Here is a 27,274-nt window from a genome sequence, read left to right as displayed (position 1 = left end):
TCCCCTCCACTGGGGTGATTCCTGTGTACAGGATTAGATGTTCTGTATTCCAAGTGCAAAAGCTTGACGTGGGAGTGAAACAACTCTCCAGAAGAGACCTGGTTGCACAGCATTAGCATACACCTTTCTGATCCCTGAGGTGGAAGCAGCCAGCCCCATGCCTATGTATTACAGCATCAGAGCTGAACAGTGAATAAAACCTTCTGCAACAATTCTCTTTTCTCAAGATATTTCCATTATACCTGTCACTGTCATATCTGAGCCTTAATTTTTATACCAACCCACGAAAGTGGTTTTGCCATAGACCCAAATTCTCTCTCCTCCCATCATTTCCAGTAAAGTGTTTTTTAAAGAGTGCCTGATTGCAACATCTTACACTGTGAAGGCAACAGTCAGTGTCATGCACAGCAACAGAGAACAAGCTGAACAGATGCCTGGAATGAGATGGACTGTCTTCCAGCTGAAGTCTTTAAATCAAGACCAGACACCTTTCTAAAAGATCCAGTTCCCTTCAACCAGAAGGTATTGTGCTGGATGCAGGAACAGAAATTCTTCAGCCTGCATTATGCAGAAGGACAGAATGGATGATCACAATGGTTTCCTCTCGCTAGGAACTATATATACAAAAAGATGGGGTTTAAATTAGCTGTTATGACTCAAGAACAAGATCTTGGAGTCATTGTGGATAGTTCTCTGAAAACATCCACTCAATGTGCAGCAGAGGCCAAGCAAAGCTAACAGAACATTAGGAACCATTAAAAAAGGGATAGATAATAAAACAGAAAATATCGTAATGCCACTATATAAATCCATGTATGCCCACACCTTGAATACTGTGGGCAGTTCTTGTCATCCCATCTCAAAAAAGATATATTAGAATTGGAAAAAGTACAGTGAAGGGCAACAAAAATTATTAGGAGTATGGAATAGTTTTCCTACTAGGAGAGATTAAAAAGACTTGGACTGTTCATCTTAGAAAAGAGATGACTAAAGAGGGATATGATCGAGATCTATAGACGTACATATAAAAGCATGTATGGTATGAAAAAGTGAATAGGGAAGTGTTATTTACCCCTTCATATAACACAAGAACTAGGGGTCATCCAATGAAATTAATAGGCAGCAGATTAAAAACAAACAAAAGGAATACTTCTTCACAAAATACAGTCAACCTGTGGAACTCATTGCCATGGGATATAGTGAAGTCCAAAAGTATAACTGGGTTCAAAAAAGAATTAGATGAGTTCATGGAGGATAGATCCATCAATGGCTCCTTGCCAAGATGGTCAGAGACACAACCCCATGCTCCCGGTGTCCCTAAACCTTCAACTACCAGAAGCTGGGACTAGACCACAGGGGATGGATAACTCCAAATTGTCCTGTTCTGTTTATTCACTCTGAAGCATCTGGCACTGGTCAGTCAGAATACAGGCTACTGGGCTAGTTGGACCATTGGTCTGACCCAGTATGGCCATTCTCATGTTCTTAAAATCTGCAAATCTGGTCTACGCTCAAAAATTGCTCACTGCTAACAATGGATGTCAGTCACAAGTTCAGCAGCACAGTTTAACAACTAGCAGAGTTTGACTAGCAAGTCAAAGCATGGACATCAGTGCTGTTATGTTCACAGCACACAGAGAATTAGATAAGCACATAAATACCCTTGATGAAAGGTTGCAACATAACACCATTTCATTTCTTAGAATTCAGAACAATAACACACAAGAACCCCAAAACAGAGAGAGAAAAAACAGGCTACTCTCTACAGCAGTGAGACAAAGCTCACCCTATCTTGCTTTAAATTGGCTCTTTCCAGATTGATACCAATTGCACTGACTGCAAGCAGGACCAGAAACCTCCAGCCCCACTGTCAAGTGATAGTTTGCAACTCCCCACATTCCATAATCCAACACAAGTGTTGTTTCAGACACCTGTGATTAAAACTTAATCCACGCAGGGGTTAACCAAGGGTTTCCAGAATCATGCTGAAAAGTTTAGACTGGTGTACCTTTGCTGTCTGACTGCACCTCAGCCCAGTGCTGGCACCCATTGTCAGCAATGGGTAGTTCTTCCTCATATAGACTGCGATAGAGTGGGCTGAGGTCTTGATAGGTTCATGGTATTATAATTTTTAGTCTATGGTAACCCCACAATGTACTGGGTACTTTCCTGACATTCAAGAAGGGACAGTCCCTGTCCCCAGGAGCTTACAATTACACGCAGTAGAAAGAGGTATGGGGAAGGGGAACCTTACAGAGGAAAGGGACGTTGCTTAGTGCACATTGACTAGGAAGCTATTCTGTGTGAAGGGGCAGCTGGGTAAAGCAGACAGACAAAGGGAGCAGCCAGAACAGAAACTTGGGCAGAGCACGAGGAGCTGGGCATGTAGGGGGAGATGAGGAAATGCAGTAATTCGTAAAGTGCTTTGAAGACATAAAATGACACGCAGAGCTTTTCTTGGGCTTTCGAGATGCAGCTGGGCCAAGCCCTGAAAGGGAGGAACTGCAAAGATATGATGCAGGAGAGTGGAAGTCAGCAGAGCAACAGAGAAAGGTGGCAACAGGAGGGACCCTGGCAGGAGAGCCCAGGTGGGCTGCAGCAGGCTTGCAAGTTGTGCACACCCCTGGCTAACTGAGCCACCTATACATCCTGTAAGGGGGTGTTGTGTCTTTTGGTCTTTACCCAACAAATGTAATACGAAGGAACTATATGAGCACAGTTGTGGGGGTGGGGGAGGGTCTAAGTAACCATGCTTACTATGTAGATTGAACATGCCAGGCCTAGCTCCATACACACAGGGACTGGGTGGCTTCTGACACATAAGGAACAGTCAGGGCTACTAGAGAGTTCACAAACTATTTAAAGGGATACTATCCAATTCTTCTACACTACAGGGGGAATCTTTGCTCCCAGGGGACTTTAGAACTCAGTCTCTGATCCTTTGCCTTGCAGAGAGAGCTGAAAACATGACTAATATAAACCAGCTGCTGAGACTGGACTGGGCTCCACATTTGGAGCATGAACGGGCAGATTTTACCTAGGGAATATCATGTGCATCACAGACTGAGGAGGAGCATTTCTGAGGAATCCCCTTGTTGAAATGTTGGCCACACATCCCAGTTAACAGGTGCAGCAGCCCATGGCAGGCACAGATTGAGGAGAACTCTCTTAAACCAACACTTACTCAGTTTGTGGGCTCAGCCAGCCGAGCTCACAAGGCCTCATCAGCACAAAGAGACAGGTGTGGTTCAGCATTTGGTTTAGATTAACCCGTATTGACTAAGGTTTAGCTGTAAGCATAACAAGGACAAACAGTGGCCAGCAATGGTACAGCTAAGCCCCTTCCTGAAACAGAAATATTTCCTAGTGCAAGCAAGGCCTGAGGCTGAAGAAATTCTAGACAATATTAAAATTCCATCTCTTATGAGGTGGCATTTCCTATCAGGAAGCAATTCCTTCTGACAAAACCAATCACTTTCACCACCTCAGCTATATCTTCCAGCCTCCCTCCTTTAATCCTTGAGATTAAATTAAATTGCTGCACAAATGATCTGTAAATCTCCAAAGCCGGATGTCTAGTTCTTCAGAGACAAATTCAGCAATCAGTACAAGAGAACAGAGGAAGGACAATTCAGCAAGAAACTGGTTGACAAGCTGCACTTTTGTAAGCTTGCTTGTTCAGATCTGCTACTAAGGACAGGTAAGGTTGCATGTTGTCCTGAAGGGATATGGCAATTTACCCTCCTACAATGTGGATATCTGGCTCACCAATCCTCAAATCCTTCTTAGATCTCTAATATGAGACTGCAGCTAGATAAATAAGTCAGGTTGCAGGGCTAAAGTAATTATCCTGCAACATATAGCTGCCTCTCCCTCTTAAAACTCAATTAAATTCTATTAAATCCCATATAAAATAATTCATCCAATCCCAACATTAATGCTGATAAAAATCCATTAGAAATAAAGAGAGGGAGTCTTTTCATACAAGCTGAAATCTGACAGCTATACAGACTGATAGAGGCATTTATAGAGGAGTTGGTTGAGATATTCTAGCTGTAAAACATTTTCATTTCAAAATTTTAAACAGAGAGGCTGCAGTTCCACTAAATAGACATTTCTGCAGAGTTGTTATGGTCTAGGATCCAGAACGGGAACTGAGTAGACTCTGTTCTGTAGATTTTTCCCTGTCTCCAAAATGTGAGTACTCCAGCTCATCTCTCAACACCTAACCTCCCCAAAAATGGTCCCCGCAACTCACACGAATCAGATTTGGGCAGAATTCAAGGACAAATCACATAGCATTCTTTTAAACAGTGTTTGGCTCAAAGAGGAGCTGGGTTTGTCCACAGAAGCTTAAGCTGAGAGCATAGTTACATTTATATCCTTAGAACAGTTAACAGTAAGGCAAGCAGCTGGCAAAACTACCATAAAGTGATATAATTTTAAGATGAAGACCCAGACACCATTAGAAAAAGGCAACATACAAAAGGAAAACAAGTGGGCTTTGTACCCTGTTTCTTGAGATGAACAAAGCCTGATACATTCTTTGTTAAACATTTGTTTTAATCAGATATCCCTCAAAATCCTGTTTTTCATGGAAAACTCTACGGATAACTGGAGAGCTAGCAGGATTATGGCTGACTCTGGGGAAGTGACAGCAGCTAGAGTGAAAAAGGGATTTTTATTCAGACTGTTTAGGGGTTTTATCACGACCTGTTTCACTCAAATGCCTGAACAAACAACAGGAAGAAAAGATCTTGTTACAGATTCAGTATTCAGCTAAAGGTTGAGAAATCTCATTCTACGTCCTTGGGGTCTCCAACCAGACTACCAGCAAAAACAATACTGGGAAGACCTAGTATTGCCAATTAGGTACAAGGGGGGAGGGGGCGGGGGGAAACCTCAGGCCTTTTTTCCCCAACTCATAGAATCAAAACAGGGCACAGTCCCATATGCCTCCCTGTACAGCTCATCTTTAAGGATGATTTAGATATAATGAAAGCAGATAGGGGGAGATGCTGAGGGATGGACTATCCAAGAGATCCCCACCCTAAATTATAGAGTGATTCAAGAATCCACCTTCAAACGTACCATGGCCTTTGTAAGTTAGAACTGTGGAAGTTTCACATACATGCTGCCTTGATAGCTTTGCTTTGAGAAATATAGCTCTTCTATCAAAATATAACACAAGACGGCCACAGACACATGCAGTATTGGATCTTTCAGTGGAAAACACTTTACTTTACCAGATCTGAAATGGTGGGGCCAGAGGTTGTTACAGATAGCACTGAAGCCCAGCACTAACATTCCTCAGACATTTTGTGTTGATAATTCCGTCTTTATATTTTCCATCTCCATTCTGATAAAGAACTGCCTGATATTGGATTTCTTGTCATGCCTCACAAATTTAGCAACAGATTTGATTAAAGAGTTAGCCTCTGGGGCTGGCTCCTAACTTCGTATCCTGAGATACACACTGGATAACATCATCACAAGACAGGCTTGGAAAAATATCCAACCTCTTGATGTCCATGGGAGCGGCCCTTTGATTCTACCAAAAAAAAATTCAGCGGGGAATCTGGTTAATTCCTTTCTTTTACAGCTCACCTCCAGATCGCAATGAGTGATGACAGATCTCTCTGTTAAACAAGCAGCAGATTTAAAATTGTGTAGTGGTAGCATACACTGCTGAGTCCCCTGGAGATACTGCACAGAACTCCAAATGGTGGCCTCTTCCTGCCTCCTGTGGTGGGTGATCCAACGGTGGGTGATCCAAACTTCAGTAGGGGCCCCTGCCCCAAGCAGCCATTTCCCTGTTACAACCCACTGACACTTCCCTCATACAACAGACTCCCTGCAGAGACGCTGCTGTTCCTATTAATTTAGGCTTAAATAGAGACTGGGAGTGGCTAAGTCATTATGCAAGGTAGCCTGTTTCCTCTTGTTTTTTCCTACCCTCCCCCCCCCCCCCCCCCCGATGTTCTGGTTTAACTTGGATTTAAACTTGAAGAGTTGTCAGTTTGGATGAGCTATTACCAGCAGGAGAGTGAGTTTGTGTGTGTATGGGGGCGGGGGGGATGTGAGAAAACCTGGATTTGTGCAGGAAATAGCCCAACTTGATTGTCATGCACATTGTGTAAAGAGTTGTCACTTTGGATGGGCTATCACCAGCAGGAGAGTGAATTTGTGTGGGGGGGTGGAGGGTGAGAAAACCTGGATTTGTGCTGGAAATGGCCCACCTGATGATCACTTTAGATAAGCTATTACCAGCAGGACAGTGGGGTGGGAGGAGGTATTGTTTCATATTCTCTGTGTATATATAAAGTCTGCTGCAGTTTCCACGATATCCATCTGATGAAGTGAGCTGTAGCTCACGAAAGCTTATGCTCAAATAAATTGGTTAGTCTCTAAGGTGCCACAAGTACTCCTTTTCTTTTTGCTGTTTACTGATGGTTTCCCGAGCTCTAAACCTGTATTTTCCATTTATAATCTGATATAATCTGTGCAATGCATTTGCTCCTCCTGTTTATTAGCTTGCAAAATAACTAGGGATCTCCGTGCTGTCTAGCAAACTCATTGTATCATTTAATTCCTAATTTCTATTAGAAATAAAATTCCTCTACTGACCTGTCTCCAGCAGCAGATCTAAGAGCAGGAGACCCGTCAGTCCCTGTGCAGGAGGGAGAGAAGGGGATTCTTACCTGGGATGGATTTCATCAAACAGCAGAGGAAATGTCCCACATTCACAGGCAGGAGACTGATGGCAAACAGAAGGATTTGGGAAAACATCTGGAAGATCCTCAGCTCTGAAGAAAGCCTCAGATCCAAGGGTATCTGGGAAAGATGGTATTGTGCAGCTGGCTCCGATGGATGTGTTGAGTAGGACTGGCTGAGGCCATCACTTCAGAATAAAAGCCTGTACAATGGTAGGGATGAGCCTGCACAGTGCAGCAGATAGCTAAACCAATGTTGTGGTTTAAGTGCACCTGCAGGTCTCTAGCTGCTCATGAGGGGGCGACTTTATTCTCAGAACCAGTCTCCCTTAGAAATAAATCCTAAGGCAAAAGCTGCTGCTTTGGAGATATCAGTTGCTCTAGGCAGCTCAACAGTGCTTATGTCCTTATGCAGATTGGGCTAGGTAAGTATTATGTATGATGTATAGTTAAGACTGCACATTTCCCAGCTCTGACAGGCAGGACTTTACTGAAGAGCTTTGCATAAAACATAATAGTTCCACCAGTAAGCAAACTATCTGTAGCTTTCAGAATGATTTTCTTTTCGCTACAGAAAGTCAGGGGCTCCCAGCAGAGACTGTTCTGTTCAGATCCTGATGAAGAATTATTAGCACTTAGTGCTTTTTAAACTGTTTCTGCAAAATACTTTCCAAGCATGAGTCAAACCTCAAAACATTCACATATGGCACTATTCCTATTTTATATTAACAAACTGAAGCATGGAGTTATCAGGTGCATAAGTTAGGTCGCAGTAGTACTGATGCCATGATACTTTATTGTGAGTGGTGCTGGGGGATGTGGGAGTGCATATAAGGAGGGAAGAAACAATATATGTGCCCAGGTACCCAGGCCTCCAGGCAACCTTGATAAAGGATGGCATCTTTCTCTTCAAAAATCCTTTCCACTTAGTCTCAGCAGTCAGTTCAGGAGCTGGGTGACCTTTTTTACCTAATGACAGGTTTCAGAGTAGCAGCCGTGTTAGTCTGTATCCGCAAAAAGAAAAGGAGTATTTGTGGCACCTTAGAGACTAACCAATTTATTTGAGCATAAGTTTTCGTGAGCTACAGCTCACTTCATCGGATGCATGCAGTGGAAAATACAGTGGGGAGATTTTATATACACAGAGAACATGAAACAATGGGTGTTACCATAAACACTGTAACGAGAGTGATCAGGTAAGGTGAGCTATTACCAGCAGGAGAGAAAAAAAAAACCTTTTGTAGTGATAAGCAAGGTGGGCCATTTCCAGCAGTTGACAAGAACATGTGAGGAACAGTGGGGGTGGGGAAAGGGGAAATAAACATGGGGAAATAATTTTACTTTGTGTAATGACACATCCACTCCCAGCTTTATTCAAGCCTAATGTAATGGTGTCCAGTTTGCAAATTAATTCCAGTTCAGAGGCTCGTTCACCTGCACATCTACCAATGTGATATATGTCATCATGTGCCAGCAATGCCCCTCTGCCGTGTACATTGGCCAAACCGGACAGTCTCTACCTAAAAGAATAAATGGACACAAATCAGATGTTAAGAATTATAACATTCAAAAAACAGTCGGAGAACACTTCAATCTCTCTGGTCACTCGATTACATACCTAAAAGTGGCAATTCTTCAACAAAAAAACTTCAAAAACAGACTCCAACGAGAGACTGCTGAATTGGAATTAATTTGCAAACTGGACATCATTACGTTAGGCTTGAATAAAGACTGGGAGTGGATGTGTCATTACATGCTTTTAAAATTGTGCTGCATCTTCATTTCACAATTAAGTGAGAATGATCCCATAATATACATTGCTAGTTCTGAACGTATGTACACTTGGATACTAACTTCTCCTGATCTTTTAGAAGCTAAAGGTTGTGACACATTTGAAAAGGTGAGTGAAGACTGTGGGGTTATATATCTGCCTCCCTATATTTGCATCTGTAACATTCCCTTCCTTCCACCTTGATACCTTGCAGTTGCTTGTTTGGATAAGGATATAGAGTCCTGGATGCCAGAAGTTGGGAATAGGTGACAGGGGATGGAACACTTGATGATTACCTGTTCTGTTCATTCTCTCTGAAGCACCTGGCATTGGCCACTGTTGGAAGATAGGATACTGGGCTAGATAGACTTTTGGTCTGACTCAGTATGGCCGTTCTTATGTAATAAACAGCCAAAAAGTATTTTGTTCCATCCTAGAGAGTGAACATATATTGCCACAATCCACATAGGCACATAAATCCAAATCTAAATATAGTTTTCAGTTCCCATTTGTAATTATGCAAAACCCAATATGTAAGAATACTAAGGAATCTTTCAGAACATACGGGTACAGTTCCCTGCACTACTTTAAGTGTTTGTGTTATCACACCTATTAAGTGCTGGCTTGTCCACAGCCCATGAAGGACCCACTACCAGACTCAGAATCTCTTTTCAAGCAGTTTTATTTTTCAAACCCCAGGGTATGTCTACATTGTGTTTTAAAACTTGCAGCAGTGAGTCTCAAAGCCTGGGTCTACTACAGACTCAGTCAAGCTGATTCTAAAAACAGGCGTACAGACTGTAATGGCATACTTGGTGCTATGTGCAACTTCCCTTATTTAGGCTAACCTCAACCATATATGGCAGTACATTAAAGGATCTTATACCCAACACATCCAGTGTATCTCTCTGGGAAGGAAGCTCCGTAGTCAGTCCATATCTGGCACAGGCATCTGACTTGCTAAGTGGCAGCCCTAAAATCTACCGTGTACAAAGTTTACATAACACACACATTTGGGCTCAGGAGCCCACCCACATCCCTGGGCTTCAAAGCCCAAGCTCCACCCAAGCCCAAACACCTACATAGCTGAATTTTTAGTGCCATAGCACAAGCCCCATGAGCCTGAGTCTGTGGACCCGGGCTCTGAAACTCATTGCCACAGATTTTAAAGTGCAACGTAGACGTATCCCAAAACAACAACAGTTCCCCAGCCCACCCTGGGCTACAGCTCCCAGGGAATTTCCCCCTTTGCCTTTCTCAGGCCTTCCTGCTTCACATCTTATTGCACAAAAAGGACTGAGAAAGGCAAAGGGGGAAATTCCCTGGCAGCTGTAGACCATGGTGGGCTGAGTAATTCTTTTGTTGTTTTTGCTTATGCTTGAAAAATAAAACTGCCTGAAAAGAGATGCTGGGTGTGGCAGTGGGTCTGTCATGGGCTGAGACAAGCAAATACCTTATACACCTATTGCTGGGAAAACAGAACCCTGAACACAAAATCAGGTTGCTAAAGGAAGGATTCTGGGAAAACATGTGAGATTCACCACTTAGTAAGCATCCTTATAGAAGATGGAAGACTGAATATTGAAGTCAGCACCAGAACAGCAAGAGCAAAAGACATTCTGGAAGAATAAACATCTGATCAGAAAGCACATAAATTTGGAGACTAAATTCTAACTCTTAAAACTTACATTTGGCCTGTATCAAATTATGGCTGTGAAACATGAACATTCCAACAATCAGTAACAAAGAAACTATAAGCCTTAGAATTATGATCTTATGGAATAATTTTGAAAATATGATGGATAACCACATAATCAATGAAAAGGTATTGGAGATCATTGGAACTCAGTAAATATTATTTAAAGAACTTATGAAAAGAAAGATTTGATTTACAGGGCACACTTTTAAGAAGTTCAGCAGGCAATGCATGTTCATGGGCATTGGAAGGGAAAGTTAATGACGAAGAATATGAGGCAAAAAAAGATCTTTGGATGGATGAAGTGAGCTGTAGCTCACGAAAGCTCACGCTCAAATAAATTTGTTAGTCTCTAAGGTGCCACAAGTACTCCTTTTCTTTTTGTGGTATCCTGGGTAGATCAAAAGGACTATTCATCCATACAAAAATTACCAGAGGATTGTCCAGAATGGGTTCCATGGTTGCTAATCTCCTGTAATTGAGATGCCACAGAAGAAGAAAAAGAGGATGTCACCGCATCCCTTCTCTTCTGCCTCTCCACACCCACTGCCAAAAAGAAAGTTTTAAAATGCAGGCATGAAATCTGGGCCTCTATTGAAGTCAACTGAAAAACTCTCATTTACTTCAGCAGGCCTACTATTTAACCCCAGGCCTATTTGCTATTTTTAAAGTACATTTATATTCTGTTACTGATCTGAGATTTTACACTTTTTTTTTAAAATTTACTAAGGCAGTACAGTTTAAACAGTGGAGGAGAAGCTTAAAGGAAAAGTAATTGCCAGTTAAGCTTTGCTGATTAGATCTGGCAGGTTTAAAACCAATTAATTTTCAGTTCAAACCTCCCTCAGTAAAACTGGAAAGCGGATTGTGGTGGGAAAGGTGCCAGTTGGAGTCCATAGGTAATTCATTCCTCAGTGACAATGTGGAACAGCTTTTAGATTCATTGTAGGTGATAAAAACAGTTTTGTTTGTTTCTTCCCCCAGTAAATCTTGAGATATTTGAGAGAGGCGATTAGTAAAGATCACCATCAGTGTGGACAAGATAATAAAAACAGCAAAATGATACTCTGGTATATCAGAGAAGGGAACTAAAATAATCAGCAAGGAAACTACTGTGCTGTGAACACTACTATCTATATAGAAGTGTGAAGAACACTAACAGGCAGCCACCAGGCACACAGAAGGAGCACACTGATACTTTTAGCCAGTAAGATGGTCACTGCAGATTCTTTTTTCAACTGAGAGAAATTGAAACATGAAGTCAGCCAGTTGGTCAGTTTCTACACTGATGAAAAGACTTTTTATAAAATCAACAGAGAAGGAGAAACCTTTTTCTCTAAGGAAATGTTCTAAAGATTCTGGACATATTATTTTAAAGGATGTTCTATAACAGGGGTGGCCAACCTGTGGCTCCAGAGCCACATGAGACTCCTCAGAAGTTAATATGTGACTCCTTATATAGGCACCAACTCCAGGGCTTGAGCTACAGGCGCCAACTTTCCAATGTGCCGGGGCGGGGGGGCCTCAATGCTCAACCCCTGGCTCTGCCACAAGCCCTGCCCCCACTCCACCCCTTCCTGCGTCCTCCCCTGAGCCTGCCGTGCCCTTGCTCCTCCTCCCCCCTGCCCCAGCCTCCTGCACACCACAAAACAGCTGATCAGGAGGTGTGGGGAGGGCTGCTGGTGGGTGGGAGGCACTGGGAGCAGGGGGGAGGAGGAGCTGATGGGGGGCTGCTGACGTGTTACTGTGGCTCTTTGGCAATGTACATTGGTAAATTCTGGCTCCTTTTCAGGCTCATGTTGGCCACCCCTGTTCTATCAAAAGCTAAAACTTTATAAAATTAGTTGATTTTTTTAAAAATAACCAAGTTGATAATATTCCTTTGGGTAGTTGCCTAAATGTACATAGGGAAGAGATGGATGTTTTGTTCTTCTTTGGAGGAATTTCATCTAACTTTAATTCCATGTATTTGCTACCCAGATATGATGATGATAAGCACTTTAGAAATGCATAAAAGTGACTATTTCAAAGTCAGACAAACTTCATGTCTGCCCATTTAAAAAAAAACAAAAACATGTCATAAGAATTTTTTTTATTTTTGGCAATTCACTTAACTATGCAGTGTATAGTTTACCAATACCAAGTCCAGGTATTGTGGACATGACAAATGACTTTACTTTCAATGTGTCTTTGGACTATAAAGCGCACTCACTAGAACAGAGTCCCAACATATGTAACATCTTCTGCAGATGCTTATACCTTGGGTGACATAGGTTATGAATATTTTACAACTCAGATGCAAAAAGAATACGACATGACTACACAAAAACAAGGATGATTCTTCAAAGATGATCACCTTGCATTTAATTGAACCTTAATGCCTGACTGTGCAATCATACTTATAAGACATGCACTTATATCTATAAATTATAGTCCTATTAAATAGATTTTAGAATTTTGCAAAGCACTTCAAAAGTAATAGTATTGGACAGTGTTCTGTAAAAAAATAATGTTACTGGTAAAGAATTTAACTATGTGATGCAGTGGGTCTTTTGTGAGCTCTAATCTTTACTGATACTATAAATGTTATGACCAACATTTTCAATACTTGCATGCCTCAAGTTAGACACCTAAATCCATAGTTAGGTGCCTAAATAAGTGGCCTGGTTGCCACAGATGTAAGCACTGGCGATGAACTCCCTTTGACTTTAGTGGAAGCTGTGGATGCTTGGCACCAATGAAAGTCTGATTATGTTTATTTAGGTGCTTAAATAAGGATTTAGGTGTCTAAATTCAGAAACAAGAGTGCTGACCTGTCCTTTTTATCGTCATTATACTTTATAAAGTAAACAATTTGGATGGAGTTTTGTGAAACTATAAATAACCACAATTTTTCAAGTTTCCCTTTTTTTAAAGAGTCAAATTCTTAGTCTAAGATAAACATTTTAGAGTAGTAAACAAAAACATTATATTACTTGGTATTATTTCTAAATTAAGATTGATAATATCTTCCAGTGTCTTCACATTTTGATTTTGTCTAAGTTACGGTGGAGTGTATGGCAAGATAAACATACAATCCATAGTAGCGTACATTAAATATTAACATCTTAACAGTGATGTCATCTGTAAGTTTAAGTTTATGAAGTTTATGCCTGCAGCTACCATGAATTTCTACAAATTCTAGTTGTCTTATACATACCTCTCCCATTCTCCCAAGTTAACCTTTTACAGTACCTCTTAATAGCAATGTAATCATTTATTTTAAAAGAAAATAGGTAAAATTGTTAAACTAAAGTAATATTCTTATAAAATGGACAAAAAGTCAGAAGTAGACGAAGGTTCAGATTTTCAAAGATATTTAGGCACCATCCTACAGGACGTTCTAGTGGTTTTCTTTATTACATTAGTCTGGCAAACTGCACAAATGATGTCTTGTACATTTTATGAATCATTGTTTGAACTCAGTCAATAGACAGTGAAGAAAAATTGTTCAAATACTACTTAAGTATTAAGTAAATTGTATATACGCCACACAATACTGACATAGTATGGGGTTAAATTTCAACATATTGCCTGGGGATTTGGCAATGTGACCCAAACTATTGTTAATGTTAACGCTATGATTCATTTAAAATCAATAAAAGAGCTAAAGTGTATTTTCAAATAAATATTGCCAAAAGCTATTTTTACACTCTTCCCGGAATAAGATCCTTGATAGTTCCTCATTCCCACGCTTCCTTCCTCTCTCTATGTTCTGAGACCAAAAAATAATATTTATTCTAGTAAGAATTGTTTGTAGACAGTATAGAAACAAACAATAACAGAAAATCAGTAAGTGGGAAAACAATTTAAAGGCTATTTTCATTTATACTGTTAGCCAAGTTTGATAAGGGATATCACATAAGTTCGGGGGGGAGGGTGGGGAATTTAATCATAACAATGTTTGATAAAATCTTAGATTTTAGTATCAAAATCCTCCCCGCTTCTGTTCTCTTGTGATAGCCCCAAACCCTAGCATCTCAAGCATCCCAAACCTTATTTTGTTCTTCCCATCTCTTCAACATACTCAAGGGAAGGGACTCCAGGGCTCAGCGTAAGCAAGTCAATAAAGATGACAAACTTATGACTTGATTTTTAAAGCGCCTTAAAGGTACGGGTTTTATCATGGAGACCAGTGTTTTGTATCACTAATTACCACGGCACTAATTACTGTCTGTTGTCTTCGTTTTGATTTTTTTTTTGCTATATTTCAATAAAGTATGCTGCTTCCAAAAGTGTTAAAAATTGCTTGTACTGTTAAAGATACAGACAGAAAACTAAATATGTATGAAACCCGGCATCTTCCCTTACAGCGTATGTTCTAGTATACAACACCATACATGACCAATACTCTGTGCCCTACATTTTGGCTTATTTGCCAGACAAAATCAATTTTAGCTTTGCAGGGTGTTTGCAATGACTGTGAACCTGTGTCTCAGACTCTCTCTTTTCTGTTTCAAGTGATTTTCTATGATCTTTGCTTCTTTCAAGATTCCATCAAGCTCTTGTACATAAGAAGCATCCATTGCCGCTCTCTCACTTAATTGGAAAAAAAAACTAACATTAAAATAAATACTTAAAAATATTAACATTCTCAACTACTGCTGATATTTGGAATTTGCTTTCATGCTTTGCTTATAAATCTGTTGTCTCTCAGTCAATGGAATTCATGACTAAGTTAACTCTTCAGTTTCACAGACTAAATAGATTTCAGAGTCCAGCGGTGTTAGTCTGTATCCGCAAAAAGAAAAGGAGGACTTGTGGCACCTTAGAAACTAACTTGTCAGACTAAATAGAGGAGTTTGTTATTTCAGGATTTAGGGTTAATCTTTTCCTTCTGCAGTTTCTTGACATTGCAGACATTCCACCACACCACATGCCACCTTTATGTATCAATCATCTAGGTATTCATATTAGCACTCTTCGGTGTAGTATCCAAGTGCCTTCCATCAGTTTAAAAAATTGCTAAAAATATTTCTGTCTTCCTTTCCTGATGCTAAGCAGGCAGGTTTTTTATTTTGTTTTTTCAATAAAAAGAACTGCGTGTGTTTGTATTGTAGTGTCAGCATGTAGGAAGGCTAGGGCAAAAAGATGGATTTTGTATTTTGTTCTGAGGTTAAGTTTTGTGATCAATCTGGCAATATTCTAATACAGTGGTTCTCAAACTTTTGTACTGGTGACCCCTTTCACATGGCAATCCTCTGCGTGTGACCCCCCTTATAAATTAAAAACACTTTTTAATATATTTAACACCATTATAAATGCAGGAGGCAAAGTGGAGTTTGGGGTGGAGGCTGACAGCTCATGACCACCCATGTAATAACCTCGTGACCCCTGCGGGTTCCCGACCCCAGTTTGAGAACCCCTGCTCTAACACTACTCAGAACTATGAGCGTGCATCAAGGGAAGAATTACACCCATGCAGCTGAAAGCATTAGCCCATCAAACCACATTGCATCCTATCCATGTCTCAAAGTTGGCAAGTAGTTAGACTAAAAATATTCTAAGAAACAAAAATTATCCCAGGTTATTTTAAGTATATAAAAATTGTATAAAAGGTTAAAGCTCACTTGCCTTAAAATGTGGGCATATTTTGACAACAGGTTATTAATTTCCTTGTTCATATCTGTTAATACAAATATTTATTTTATTTCAAAGATGTGAATTGAGTGCTTCATGTCAACATTTATCTGTCTGAGTAATCTGAATATTTTTAATACATCACCATTTAAAACCTTTTCCAGTGCTTCAGGTTTGTAAAGTGACTGTGAGCTTTCAGAAAGAGCCAAGTCTGGTCTTTCCAGGGAGGACAACTGAGGACTTTCTGAAGCTTCATTCTAGTAACAAAACACATGGGAAAAAATGCATGCTAGTACAGGTTCTTAGGAATTTGAAACTTTGCAGTTTGGACCTGCATTTTGGATTTTATTTTAAATTAAGGTTATAATATTGCTGACTTCACATGCAGTTTGTGTTCTTAACCATGTGAGTGTATTATGCCTCCATCCTGAATGTGAACAGGTAATGTGATTATCAGGTTATAATATGGTTCTGCTGTATAGACAAGACCTCATAAACCAGCTAGTCAGTTTTACCTCCCCAGTATCTTGCTAAAGGACACTACAAAGTGCACTGTACCATATGAAAAAAGCAGCAATCTTCTGCTCTGAGCACCAACAGATGAGGCTGTATGGGACAGCTGCACAGATTTCCCCCCAGTGGCAACAGTTTTGAACAGGCCCAGCATATGGCACATGTTAACACACAATGATGCTATGTTAACACACAATGAAATGAAAATACACAAAATGAACCTAACCATACAGACTGGTCTTGTCTTCCTTGAGTACTTGAATAGTTAAAAAAACTAGCATTATCAGAAAGATAATAAAATTTACCATGTTCAAGACAGCACTTGAATTCCTGGCACTATTATTCCAGTCAGAATAAGAGATAGCAATGAAATTTCAAATTCCCACCTGCGAGAAAGCAAGCTGATTTATGGGGATGGATGAAATTAAAGTCTGTTTGCAACACTGAGTTGAGAGATTTGAGTGGTTCAATAGACAACCTGCTTCTATGCAACCTGAAGTTTTGCTTTCAATCAGGATAAGCCCTACAGAGAAGTGCTGCTGTATGTAAGTCAAATTTCGTTTGTTGTGAAAAGCAAAAGCTTTATTTTGTAATCTCCTAATGCACTCAGGAAAACTCTTCTGTAATTTACATGGAGTGAGATGGTGGCCTGAACCCTGTTCCTACTGTTCCTATTGGACAGTTATCCATGGCAGTCTCAGTGAAGAGTGTATCGACTGAATGGGCATTTTAACTGAGCTCCCCTCATCCCTAGAAGGGTTGCCCGTCCATTCCTCTCCCCCACCAAAGTCAAAGAAAACCACTCACCTCCATCTCCTTTCTACGCTTACTTCTATTTTCATCAGCTTTTACTGTGTTACTTGTCATTGTTACCTAACAAAAAGTGTAATGTCACATTTGATGAGTACATATTTTTATCTTGTGTAACAGAAAAACAAAAGACTATAACATGAATTTTCAGCATAATGTGATCTCCATAGATTCCCACTTTATGAAAGGTGAAGCTAAAGCCCCAAGTAAAGCGTGGCAAGAGAAGCACAACTGGATAGAGTAGGAACTGAAGAAACAATATGTCACAATGATCGTCTGCCACAACCTGCCAGTCTACATACAGTAATTCAGACAACATGAGTACAATTCCATACTCAAGCTCAGATGTCGTGAACTACACTGAGATGGACACCATACTGGCTATGGAGCTATTTGTACCAGAACTACCAATGAAAAACATTACTATTTAAAGCATGACATAGTGTGAGAAGGCCATAGAGTGATCCTTTCGGTCAGCACTCAAAGCAGAACTCTCTGGGCTGCAGGGAAGGCAGCCTGATCATGTGGTGAGAGCCAGGGCCCAGAGTTAGGACTCCTGGGCTCTATTCTTGGCTCTGGAAGTGTGGTCCAGGGGTTAGTGCTGGGGGAAACAGACAGACAGGACTCCTGGGTTCTATCTTCAGCGTCACTCACTGTGGAGCCCTTCCCTCTACGTCAAATGGGAATGGCACTCACCCATCCAGCGCACAGGGACCTGTGAGGCTGAACTAGTTAGTGCCAGCCAAGTGTTGTGAGCTCCTTGGACGAAGGGGCAAATGATTATTCACTCCAAGCCGCTTCTGACAAGCCTCTACCTTGACTGTGCGGCCTATGGGCAGTACAGGTGTGAACTGGGGCGTGGTGGGTCCAAACGCCCCCCACCGTCCCATCTCAGAGGGGATTACCCCTCTTTAGGGAAAGCAGTGCCCACCCAGATCCTAATAATCCCCACAAACTCCCTGCCGCACCCCCCTCACACACCCTCCATTTCTACCCCACCACACCCCTGCAGCTCCACTTCCCGGAGGACTTGGTATGCAGCCCCTAGTGACCCCTCCCCATACACCCCAAAGTGCACCTCCAGACATACACCCCGTTCACCCCACAGCTCTACCTCCTATGGGGCTTGATATGCAATAACCACTCAAACCCTAGTAACCCCCCCCACACACTCCTTTTACCCTCACAGCTCTGTCTCCTGGGGGGTTTGGTATGCAATGACCACTCAAATCCTAGTGACCCCCCCCACCTATAACCTACCCCCACAGCACTAGGAAGGGGCCTCCCCCGCCCTTGCGCACACCTCCCACCAAGCTGCCCCCTCCCCCGCAAGCTGCACGCGCCCCGCCCTGAGGACGAAGGGGGAAGAAGGCTCGCGCCTGAAGCGGCCGTTAACGGTTCAGCGCGCGGCCGCCGGGGAGGGGGCGCGCCTCACTGGGGAAGGGGGGGGGGTCTGCACTTCGCACTGAAGCTCAGCATCCTCCCCCCCCCCGCACCACCTGCGGGGGAGCCCTGCCTAGTCAGCGGTGGAGTTACCCGCTCCCGCCGCCAGGGGGCAGGCGGGCACTGACCGAGCCCTGGCCGCCGAGTGCGCTGGGCTGGGCGCTCGGGCAAGCGGGGTTCGCGCGGGGGCTCAGCCCCGTCAGTGCGGCAGGGGCTGGGCCCTTGCTGGAAATAAGCGCCCCCGGCTCTGCGGCTGCTGCGGTGGGCGGGTTCCGGCTCGTCCGGGCTACCGCAGAGCCCCGGGCGGGATGACACGCACCCCCCCCCACACACACACCCCGCAAACACACCCCGACAGCCCACAAACCTCACACACACACACAGCTACACTCCACAAACTTCACCCCCCCCACAAACGTCACACACACACACCTACACGCCACAAACCGCACCCCCCCACAAACCTCACACACACCTACACCCCCACCCCCAAACCTCACACAGCTGCACACCCCCACACAATACAACCGCCACATCTGCACACACCCACCACACACTAAGCCCCCCACCTACACCCACAGACCAGTCCCCCACACTACCCCCGACCTACACACAACCCCCCACACCTACACACCCCAACCTCCATATCACAACCCCCACACATTTACCTCCACACAGCTACACCCCCCAAACCCCACACCTATACCCCCATACACACCCCTACACACCACATCACACACTCACCTACACACCACAATCCCCACCACGCTGTCTAGAGTGACTCACAGCTGTGAGTGCCTACGTCAGGGCAGACTGTCAAAAGCAGGGTAGATGCCCCAAACTGGTGGTATGTTCTACAATTAGATTTCACCAGCTCAGTACCAAGTGTGAACTCCCAAAGTACTACACTAGTCTTATAATGCAGTCACAGACAGTCTCCTTAGACATGCCAGTCTATCTTGCTACCCAGGCAAGATGAACTATGTGATAAATTGTCACACCCAAAATCACAAAATATTCCAGGTTATGACTAATCCCAACAGACCAGTAACTCAGGTCAATTTTCATCCTAGATCTCACACCAAAAACAGCGCTGATAGCCAATTCTATAGTAAACTAAAGGTTTATTAGGCTGAGAAAAAGGAATGGGAGTTATTGAGAGGTTAGAGCAGGTAAAAAATGTATGTATAGGTGAGTCACAGTCCATAATTCCAAACAGTAGCAGAGATTTTGTAATCTGCCTGTTTCCCCCAATCTCTCAGGGCTATTTGCATAACTCTTGGGATCTGTCTTCCCATTCAGTTATTCTGCCCTGTTAGAATCCAAATAGCACCGAGATAATTCTTCCTTGTGTCCATATTTATAGCTTCTTCTCCCAGAAACAAAATGACAGGGTCACTACCCACTGGGCTCTTTCTTTGAGGGCAGAGAGAGAGGAATGCATTTAGTTTTTGATCTCTAGTCACCACACACAATTACCACTTGCCTTCAAATGCACAAGAACTGGCACTTTCATGTTAAAGTTCTTTATTTACATTACGCAAGGTTTCTTTCTTGTTTGATGGGTTATTTTTAGTTATAGGGATCTATATAATGTAAATGTTTGCTATTGCATTCTACCACAATACAGATAAGTGAAAACAATCCATGCAGCATCCCATTCATTTTCATTAAGGTTAAATACCAAAAACATTCTTGTATATTTAACAATCACTCTGATCTATACTAATACACAAGTGAATAATCGTGGCTTCCACCTGTGAGTTTGTCAGTTCTCAGCTCACGCCTAGGCCTTGGCCAGAGCTGGTACTTGGTCTGCCACCATCACACATACACCCTACCACACCCACATTCACACACTCCATACCTACACACATCCACATTCACAAACCCACATACACACTCAACTCCCCTGCACCCACACACAGTGAAGGGCAGTCTGGCACACAGCAGTGACTAACACCTGCCACACAGTGGAGAGAGTTGTTTTGGGCAAGGATGGTCTTATGCAGTGGGCCATAAAATCTTTAATATCCACACAGAGCATCCTGCACCTCTGTTTCCCCTCTGCACTGTCCAAAAGACACACACTAAATGGCACAAGGCTCAATTTCTCTCCATCAGGAAAATAAATAAATAAATAAATAAATAATGGAGAAATGAGGTTAGCCCGGCTGGGAATCAGACCCCTGGTCTGAGGAGATCTAAATATTCCAAACTGATGCTTAGAGCACAGGTTCTTAACCTGGTGGCTACACACCCCCTATAAACAGCCTCCCCTGACACCTACACATCTCTCACACCTACCCACGACAACCCCTCCACACAACCTGCCCCACATACACATGACTGGGTGTCAGAAGGTCACAATCACCTTCTCTTTCTTGATAGCCAGATGGCAAGGAGGTCCCAGAATTTACAGAAGAGGGGTGCTATTAGAGCTATGAATAATATTAGAATTTTTTCCTATTAATATGGGAGACCCACCAGACACTGATTTAATCATAAATTCTTTTATAAGGTCCAAATAGTATTTTATACAATTGCTCTAAACATGCCTGACCGCGTAAAAATAAGCAATACAGTAACAAAGTATTCTTAAGGACAGGTTTCAGAGTAACAGCCGTGTTAGTCTGTATTCGCAAAAAGAAAAGGAGTACTAGTGGCACCTTAGAGACGAACCAATTTATTTGAGCATGAGCTTTCGTGAGCTACAGCTCACTTCATCGGATGCTCAAATAAATTGGTTCGTCTCTAAGGTGCCACAAGTACTCCTTTTCTTTTTGCGACTACAGACTAACACGGCTGCTACTCTGAAACCTCTCCTTACAATGTGTATAACACCCATTTTTTCATGTTCTGTGTGTATATAAATCTCCTCACTGTATTTTCCACTGAACACATCCGATGAAGTGAGCTGTAGCTCACGAAAGCAAAGCTTATACTCAAATAAATTGGTTAGTCTCTAAGGTGCCACTAGTACTCCTTTTTTTAAAAGTATTATTAAGTAGGTAATCAGTATGCTGACAAATAGGCCAGACCTAGGGGAAACTGTCTCATTTTGGTGTGCTCCAGCATGATTAGGTAGGGTCTCACAACGAACCCTCAAATTCATACCTCTTTTTATACCCTTTAACAAATTATGTCATTGACAATTACAGACTTCAGCTAAAAAATAATTGAGACAATTTATCCTCATTTTCAGTCTGAATCCAGATAAGAGTTACAACCTCCTTTTCCCCCAAGGCCTGGCCTTTCATCCTTATTTCTTCTTGCTGATCAACAGTTTTTCCATTGCACCTGGGTTTACACAGACTTTACTGTTAAGATCACACATAATGTGTGTATGTGGAGTAGGAAGGCAGGCTCCTTTTAAGACAGATTCCATTTGTCTTATTTAAAACTACTTGCAGTCACCCCATTGGTTTTTTAGACATTTCTCCGTATCTTATTAGTTATTCGTTGAACCAGACCTCCCTTCTTCATTCCTTCTGGCCTTGTAACTTATTCTTTTCAAGATCTTCTTCTGCTTGCTCATCAGGGCTTTCTTTACAGAGTACATATATGTCCTTAACCAAAATTATGCTAATTCTAATTCTTTAATTTCATATTTATCCTACAGGTTCCAAGATTTAATGTGGGATCCCAGTATGGAAGGCTGAATAGCACTTGAAGCCACCTCTCCATCTGCACACATGTAACCATACATGAAAACAGAAGAGACTGGAGACCTGTTTCAGACACTTTAATTGTGATTAAAACATTCCGAGCATTCTCTGTTCTATTTAGGCTCTTACACCATGTCCCTCTATATCACAAAAGCAATCTTCCTCATGTGGAAACAAGAATGTAGTCAATAACTTGGAGACTGATGAATGGGAAATAGTACTAGTAAGAATATGTAATGATTTCAAGAGAAAGAATTTTAAGTGATACATAGCAGTCTTATTTCACCATAGTTATATGTTGTCATTTCTAAAATTTGATAGTAAATAGAAAATGTAATAAATATAAATAATAAAAAGTGACATCTATTTTATGCATTCATAACAAGTACCTTCACTGGTATCTAAGCCCCATTGTGTGTTGTGGAGACAGAATCTGGATTACAATTGTCTTCTGGAATGTGCAAGAACTTCTGAAAATCATTAATTTCCTATTGCTAGAACATCTTGGGCTGACAATGCAAAGTCAAACTGGAAACCTGGATCAATCTAATCAGATAAATATGGCCATGGATTAATGACATATAATAAATTACAGCATCTCATTCAAAAATTAGACAGCTTTCAAGCCAAATAGTCTTTAACTACACCTCGTTTAAGAAGACAGAAAATGAAATACCAAATTTTTCTCATGTTGTGCTTAATTTCTCTGGATTATTGTATGCTGCTTTTTTTCAAGAAAATAAATGTATGTTATTAACTAAAAACACAAATACTAAACAGCATTTAAAAGTTATTATTTTCCTAAACCCTAAATTGATACCGTGTAGAAAAGAAAAAACATTAGAACAACCAAAGATACAGCATGAATCAGTTTTGATTTCTCTTGTTTCTTGGAGGAAAAAGTAAAAAATACAGACAAGAAATGAAACTGCTTATAAGACAGAAAAATAACTAAATACTTCCCCAAAATTATGGCCCATATTCAATGTACTGCAACTGTGAACTGTAGTGAAATGATCAGGAATTAGTCAATTGCTCTTACTGGAGAGTTAGTTTTACATTATGAATACTAATGTCTGAGATGGTCCAACAGATGTTGTAATAATTGCCAAAAATTTACCCTAATTATGAGCTCAACTGTGAGAAGACAGTGAAATGTTATAAAGTGTCACAATAACGTATAATAATACATGGGTATGCGAAAAGGTGCAAAAGTGAGACGGAAAGACTGAATTAGTCTAAACAAAAAAGGCCTACAGATATAACTCAAAGACTGTGTTAAGATCATGCCTGGTAACCAAGAAGAGTATGGACCAACATTGATGTGTTAGAAACTGGGTGTAACTGGTGGACGAAATAATGAGATGACGGGCTATTCCAGCCATCACTCCCTTTGGGGGTTCTTAACAGATTTTGGGGAGAAAGCTAGCTACCGCAACGCTGGCTGAGGGGAGGCAAACATCAGATGACCGAAAGACCTGCTTTAATCTCTCCCATCTTAAGAAAAACCCAAACACTTGACCCCACTTATCTCTCCAACTACCTCCCCATCTAACTTTATCAATTAATTGAACACATGGTTTACAATTGCTGTCTGGAATTAATCTCTACCAGTTCCATCCTAGGCCCTCTCCAATCTGCTTCCACCCCTTACGTTCAACTGAAACTGCTCTCACCAAAGTCTCCAATAACCTCTTCTTAGTCAAATCTCCGAACCAGTACTTCATCCTCTTCCCCCAGACCTGTCAGTTACCTTCAACACAGTCATCCATGCTCTTCTTGCAATCTTGTCCGTCCTCTTTTGGTTTCCATGATTCTGTCCTCTCCTGGTCCCCCTCCTACATCTCCAATTGCTCAAGGTGTCCTTTGGAGGAGCCTCCTCATTCCTCCTCCAGCTTGTTGTAGGGATTCCACAGGGCTCTGTCCTTGGTCCCCTTTGCTTCTCCCTCTCCACCTTATCTCTGGGTAATCTCATCCACAAACACAAATTAAACTACCATTTCTATGTGAATCATCCACAGAACTTCCTCTCTACTCCAGAGTTGTCTCCCTCTATCCGAACTATTTGTGTCCTTTTCTCTATCATATCAAACATAAACTACTTGTCTTCACTTGCAAGTCTTTTAATGACCTATCCCCACACTACCTATCATCTTTCACTCAGCATCAGAAAGTCAATTCTCGCCTCTGATTGGCCCAGGATGTCAGCCTCTATTGTCTATTTGTTAAATTTTTGAACAAGCAACTTTGTGCTTTCTCCCATGATGCCCCCCAAGCCTTGGAGAAATTCCCCATAAACTTCCACAAAGATAACTCATTATCCTCCTTCAGATCCCTCCCTAAAACTCTCCTTTACTGTAATGCTTCATGTTCACATGTTTTGGCCTCTAGAATATTTGGCTGATCTCCCCAGCCTTTTCCTAGTCATAGAGTTTAAGGCCAGAAGGGGTCACCAGATCATCTAGTCCAACCTTCTGTACATCACAGGCCACCAACAACAGCCATCCACCCACACAGTATACCCAGCAACCAGAATTAAACCAGACTATTACAGCCCTTAGCAGACTACACTATTGTGTGCCACAGGCAAAGAGAGGACGGACCAAAATGCACCAATCCCCAAGGCCCCTGAAAATAGGCAAGTGAAAACACATCCCCTCAACACAGGTTGTGTAACAAAAGCTCTTTAATCAAGCAATAATTGCCTCCTAACCACAGTATAAGGATATTTGTAAAAAGAACAGGAGTACTTGTGGCACCTTAGAGACTAACAAATTTATTAGAGCATAAGCTTTTGTGAGCTACAGCTCACTTCATCAGATGCATACAGTGGAAAATATATTGGGGAGATTTCATATACACAGAGACCATGAAATCATGAGTGTTACCATACAGACTGTAACAAGAGTGATCAGGAAAGGTGAGCTATTTTTAGCAGGAGAGCGGCAGGGTGGGGGGTGGGGGCGGTGAAGGTTTACCAGAAACCTACTGACTGCTATACTTACCTACATGCCCCCAGCTTTCATCCAGACCACACCACATGATTCATTGTCTACAGCCAAGCTCTGCAATACAACCGCATTTGCTCCAACCCCTCAGACAGAGACAAACACCTACAAGATCTCTATCAAGCATTCTTACAACTACAATACCTACCTGCTGAAGTGAAGAAACAGATTGACAGAGCCAGAAGAGTACCCAGAAGTCACCTACTACAGGACAGGCATAACAAAGAAAATAACAGAATGCCACTAGCCGTCACCTTCAGCCCCCAACTAAAACCTCTCCAACGCATCATCAAGGATCTACAACCTATCCTGAAGGATGACCCATCACTCTCACAGATCTTGGGAGACAGGCCAGTCCTTGCTTACAGACAACCCCCCAACCTGAAGCAAATACTCACCAGCAACCACACACCACACAACAAAAACACTAACCCAGGAACCTATCCTTGCAACAAAGCCTGTTGCCAAACGTGTCCACGTATCCATTCAGGGGACACCATCATAGGGCCTAATCACATCAGCCACACTATCCACGGCAGTTACTCTGAAACCTATCAGAGGCTTGTTCACCTGCACATCTACCAATGTGATACATGCCATCATGTGCCAGCAATGCCCCTCTGCCATGTACATTGGCCAGACTGGACAGTCTCTACGTAAAAGAATAAATGGACACAAATCAGACGTCAAGAATTATAACATTCAAAACCAATCGGAGAACACTTCAATCTCTTTGGTCACTTGATTACAGACCTAAAAGTGGCAATTCTTCAACAAAAAAACTTCAGAAACAGACTCCAATGAGAGACTGCTGAATTGGAATTAATTTGCAAACTGGATACATTTAACTTAGGCTTGAATAAAGACTGGGAATGGATGTGTCATTACACAAAGTAAAACTATTTCCCCTTGTTTATTTCCCCTCCTACTGTTCTTGTAAAGTGCTGGAAATGGCCTACCTTAATTATCAATACAAAAGGTTCCCCCCCACTCCCGCTCTCCTGCTGGTAATAGCTCACCTTTCCTGATCACTCTCATTACAGTAAAAAGAAACGGAGTACTTGTGGCACCTTAGAGACTAACCAATTTATTAGAGCATAAGCTTTCGTGAGCTACAGCTCACTTCATCAGATGCATATCGTGGAAACTGCAGCAGACTTTATATATACAGAGAGAATATGAACCAATACCTCCTCCCACCCCACTGTCCTGTGTATGGTAACACCCATTGTTTCATGTTCTCTGTGTATATAAAGTCCCCCCTTTACATTTTCTACTGTATACATGCGATGAAGTGAGCTGTAGCTCACGAAAACTTATGCTCTAATAAATTTGTTAGTCTCTAAGGTGTCACAAGTACTCCTTTTTACGGATACAGACTAACACGGCTGCTACTCTGAAACCTGTTATAAGGATATTTGTTAGCCTAGTCATAAACCTTGAGTTTGCCAAAGTCAGCGGGTGGACTGGACAGTCACTCCCTGGGTGTTTTGCTATCTGGCATTATAAAAAAGATAGCAAAACATGGGACTATTATTATTCATTATTATTATTATTATTATTTGTATTACAGTAGTGCCAAGATCAGGGCCGCATTGTGCTACATGGTGTACAAACATAAAGACAGTCCCCAAAGGAATGACAAACTAATTAGCATCACATTGTGGGACTGGAAGGTTTTGGGGGATTAGTAATGGGACACAGAAGTTTTTATTTCTTTGTTTTTAGTTTGTATCCAGCCTGGGTCAGTATAAAATAGAAACACAATGTCATCTGGCGGATGTTTGGTAACATGGAAAATGAGTTGGTGGTCTCATTCCTCCATCCTACTGGACTAGAGAAACATTCTCACAATTGGTATTTCTTGGCAATTTCATTACAACCAAAAGATTGACTATTCACACCTAAAGTGGCCCCTCCAGAGCAAGGGAGAGACACTTGCGGGATGTTTTACACAAGTGGGGGGTGGGTGGGAAGAGTATGCACTGATGCTATTTCTGACATCTGTTTCAAAACTGCAACTTCCATCTGTG

At 41.8% G+C, this 27,274-nt stretch overlaps 2 protein-coding genes across 5 annotated transcripts in view; both read right to left on the bottom strand.

Annotated features, from left to right (window-relative positions):
* Positions 1-27,274, bottom strand: part of BCO2 (beta-carotene oxygenase 2) — an 82,669-nt gene that overhangs the window by 24,428 nt on the left and 30,967 nt on the right. The window contains exon 1 of one of the 4 annotated variants that reach the window (XM_073320800.1): positions 6,702-7,174. The exons of 2 other annotated variants lie outside the window; for them this stretch is intronic. In XM_073320800.1, coding sequence (XP_073176901.1) covers positions 6,702-6,789 — 88 coding nt within the window. In that variant the 5' untranslated portion in view covers positions 6,790-7,174. Of the gene's footprint in view, positions 1-5,607; positions 5,957-6,701; positions 7,175-27,274 lie in introns of those variants that run through there. One more of the 4 variants, XM_073320802.1, reaches the window with a different exon arrangement.
* TEX12 (testis expressed 12) lies at positions 12,759-24,987 on the bottom strand. Its single transcript, XM_073320812.1, has 5 exons — positions 22,623-24,987; positions 17,120-17,185; positions 15,945-16,056; positions 15,794-15,845; positions 12,759-14,758 (listed from the first exon to the last, which is right to left on the bottom strand). Exons 2-5 carry the CDS (start codon positions 17,177-17,179, stop codon positions 14,614-14,616), a joined length of 369 nt encoding a protein of 122 aa, XP_073176913.1. The 5' UTR covers positions 17,180-17,185; positions 22,623-24,987; the 3' UTR covers positions 12,759-14,613.

The sequence above is a fragment of the Lepidochelys kempii genome, chromosome 22 (genome assembly GCF_965140265.1).
Source record: "Lepidochelys kempii isolate rLepKem1 chromosome 22, rLepKem1.hap2, whole genome shotgun sequence".
NCBI lineage: Eukaryota > Metazoa > Chordata > Testudines > Cheloniidae > Lepidochelys > Lepidochelys kempii.
Note: the sequence above shows the minus strand (reverse complement) of the source record. Positions and strands in the feature narration are given on the sequence as shown.

Coding starts and splice junctions, on each gene's coding strand:
- TEX12 (XM_073320812.1), bottom strand. CDS start 17,179: ATGACAAGTAACACAGTAAAAGCTGATGAAAATAGAAGTAAGCGTAGA. Junction 16,057..17,119: donor AGCGTAGAAAGGAGATGGAG/GTGAGTGGTTTT, acceptor TTTTGTTACTAG/AATGAAGCTTCAGAAAGTCC. Junction 15,846..15,944: donor ACTGGAAAAGGTTTTAAATG/GTGATGTATTAA, acceptor TTGTATTAACAG/ATATGAACAAGGAAATTAAT.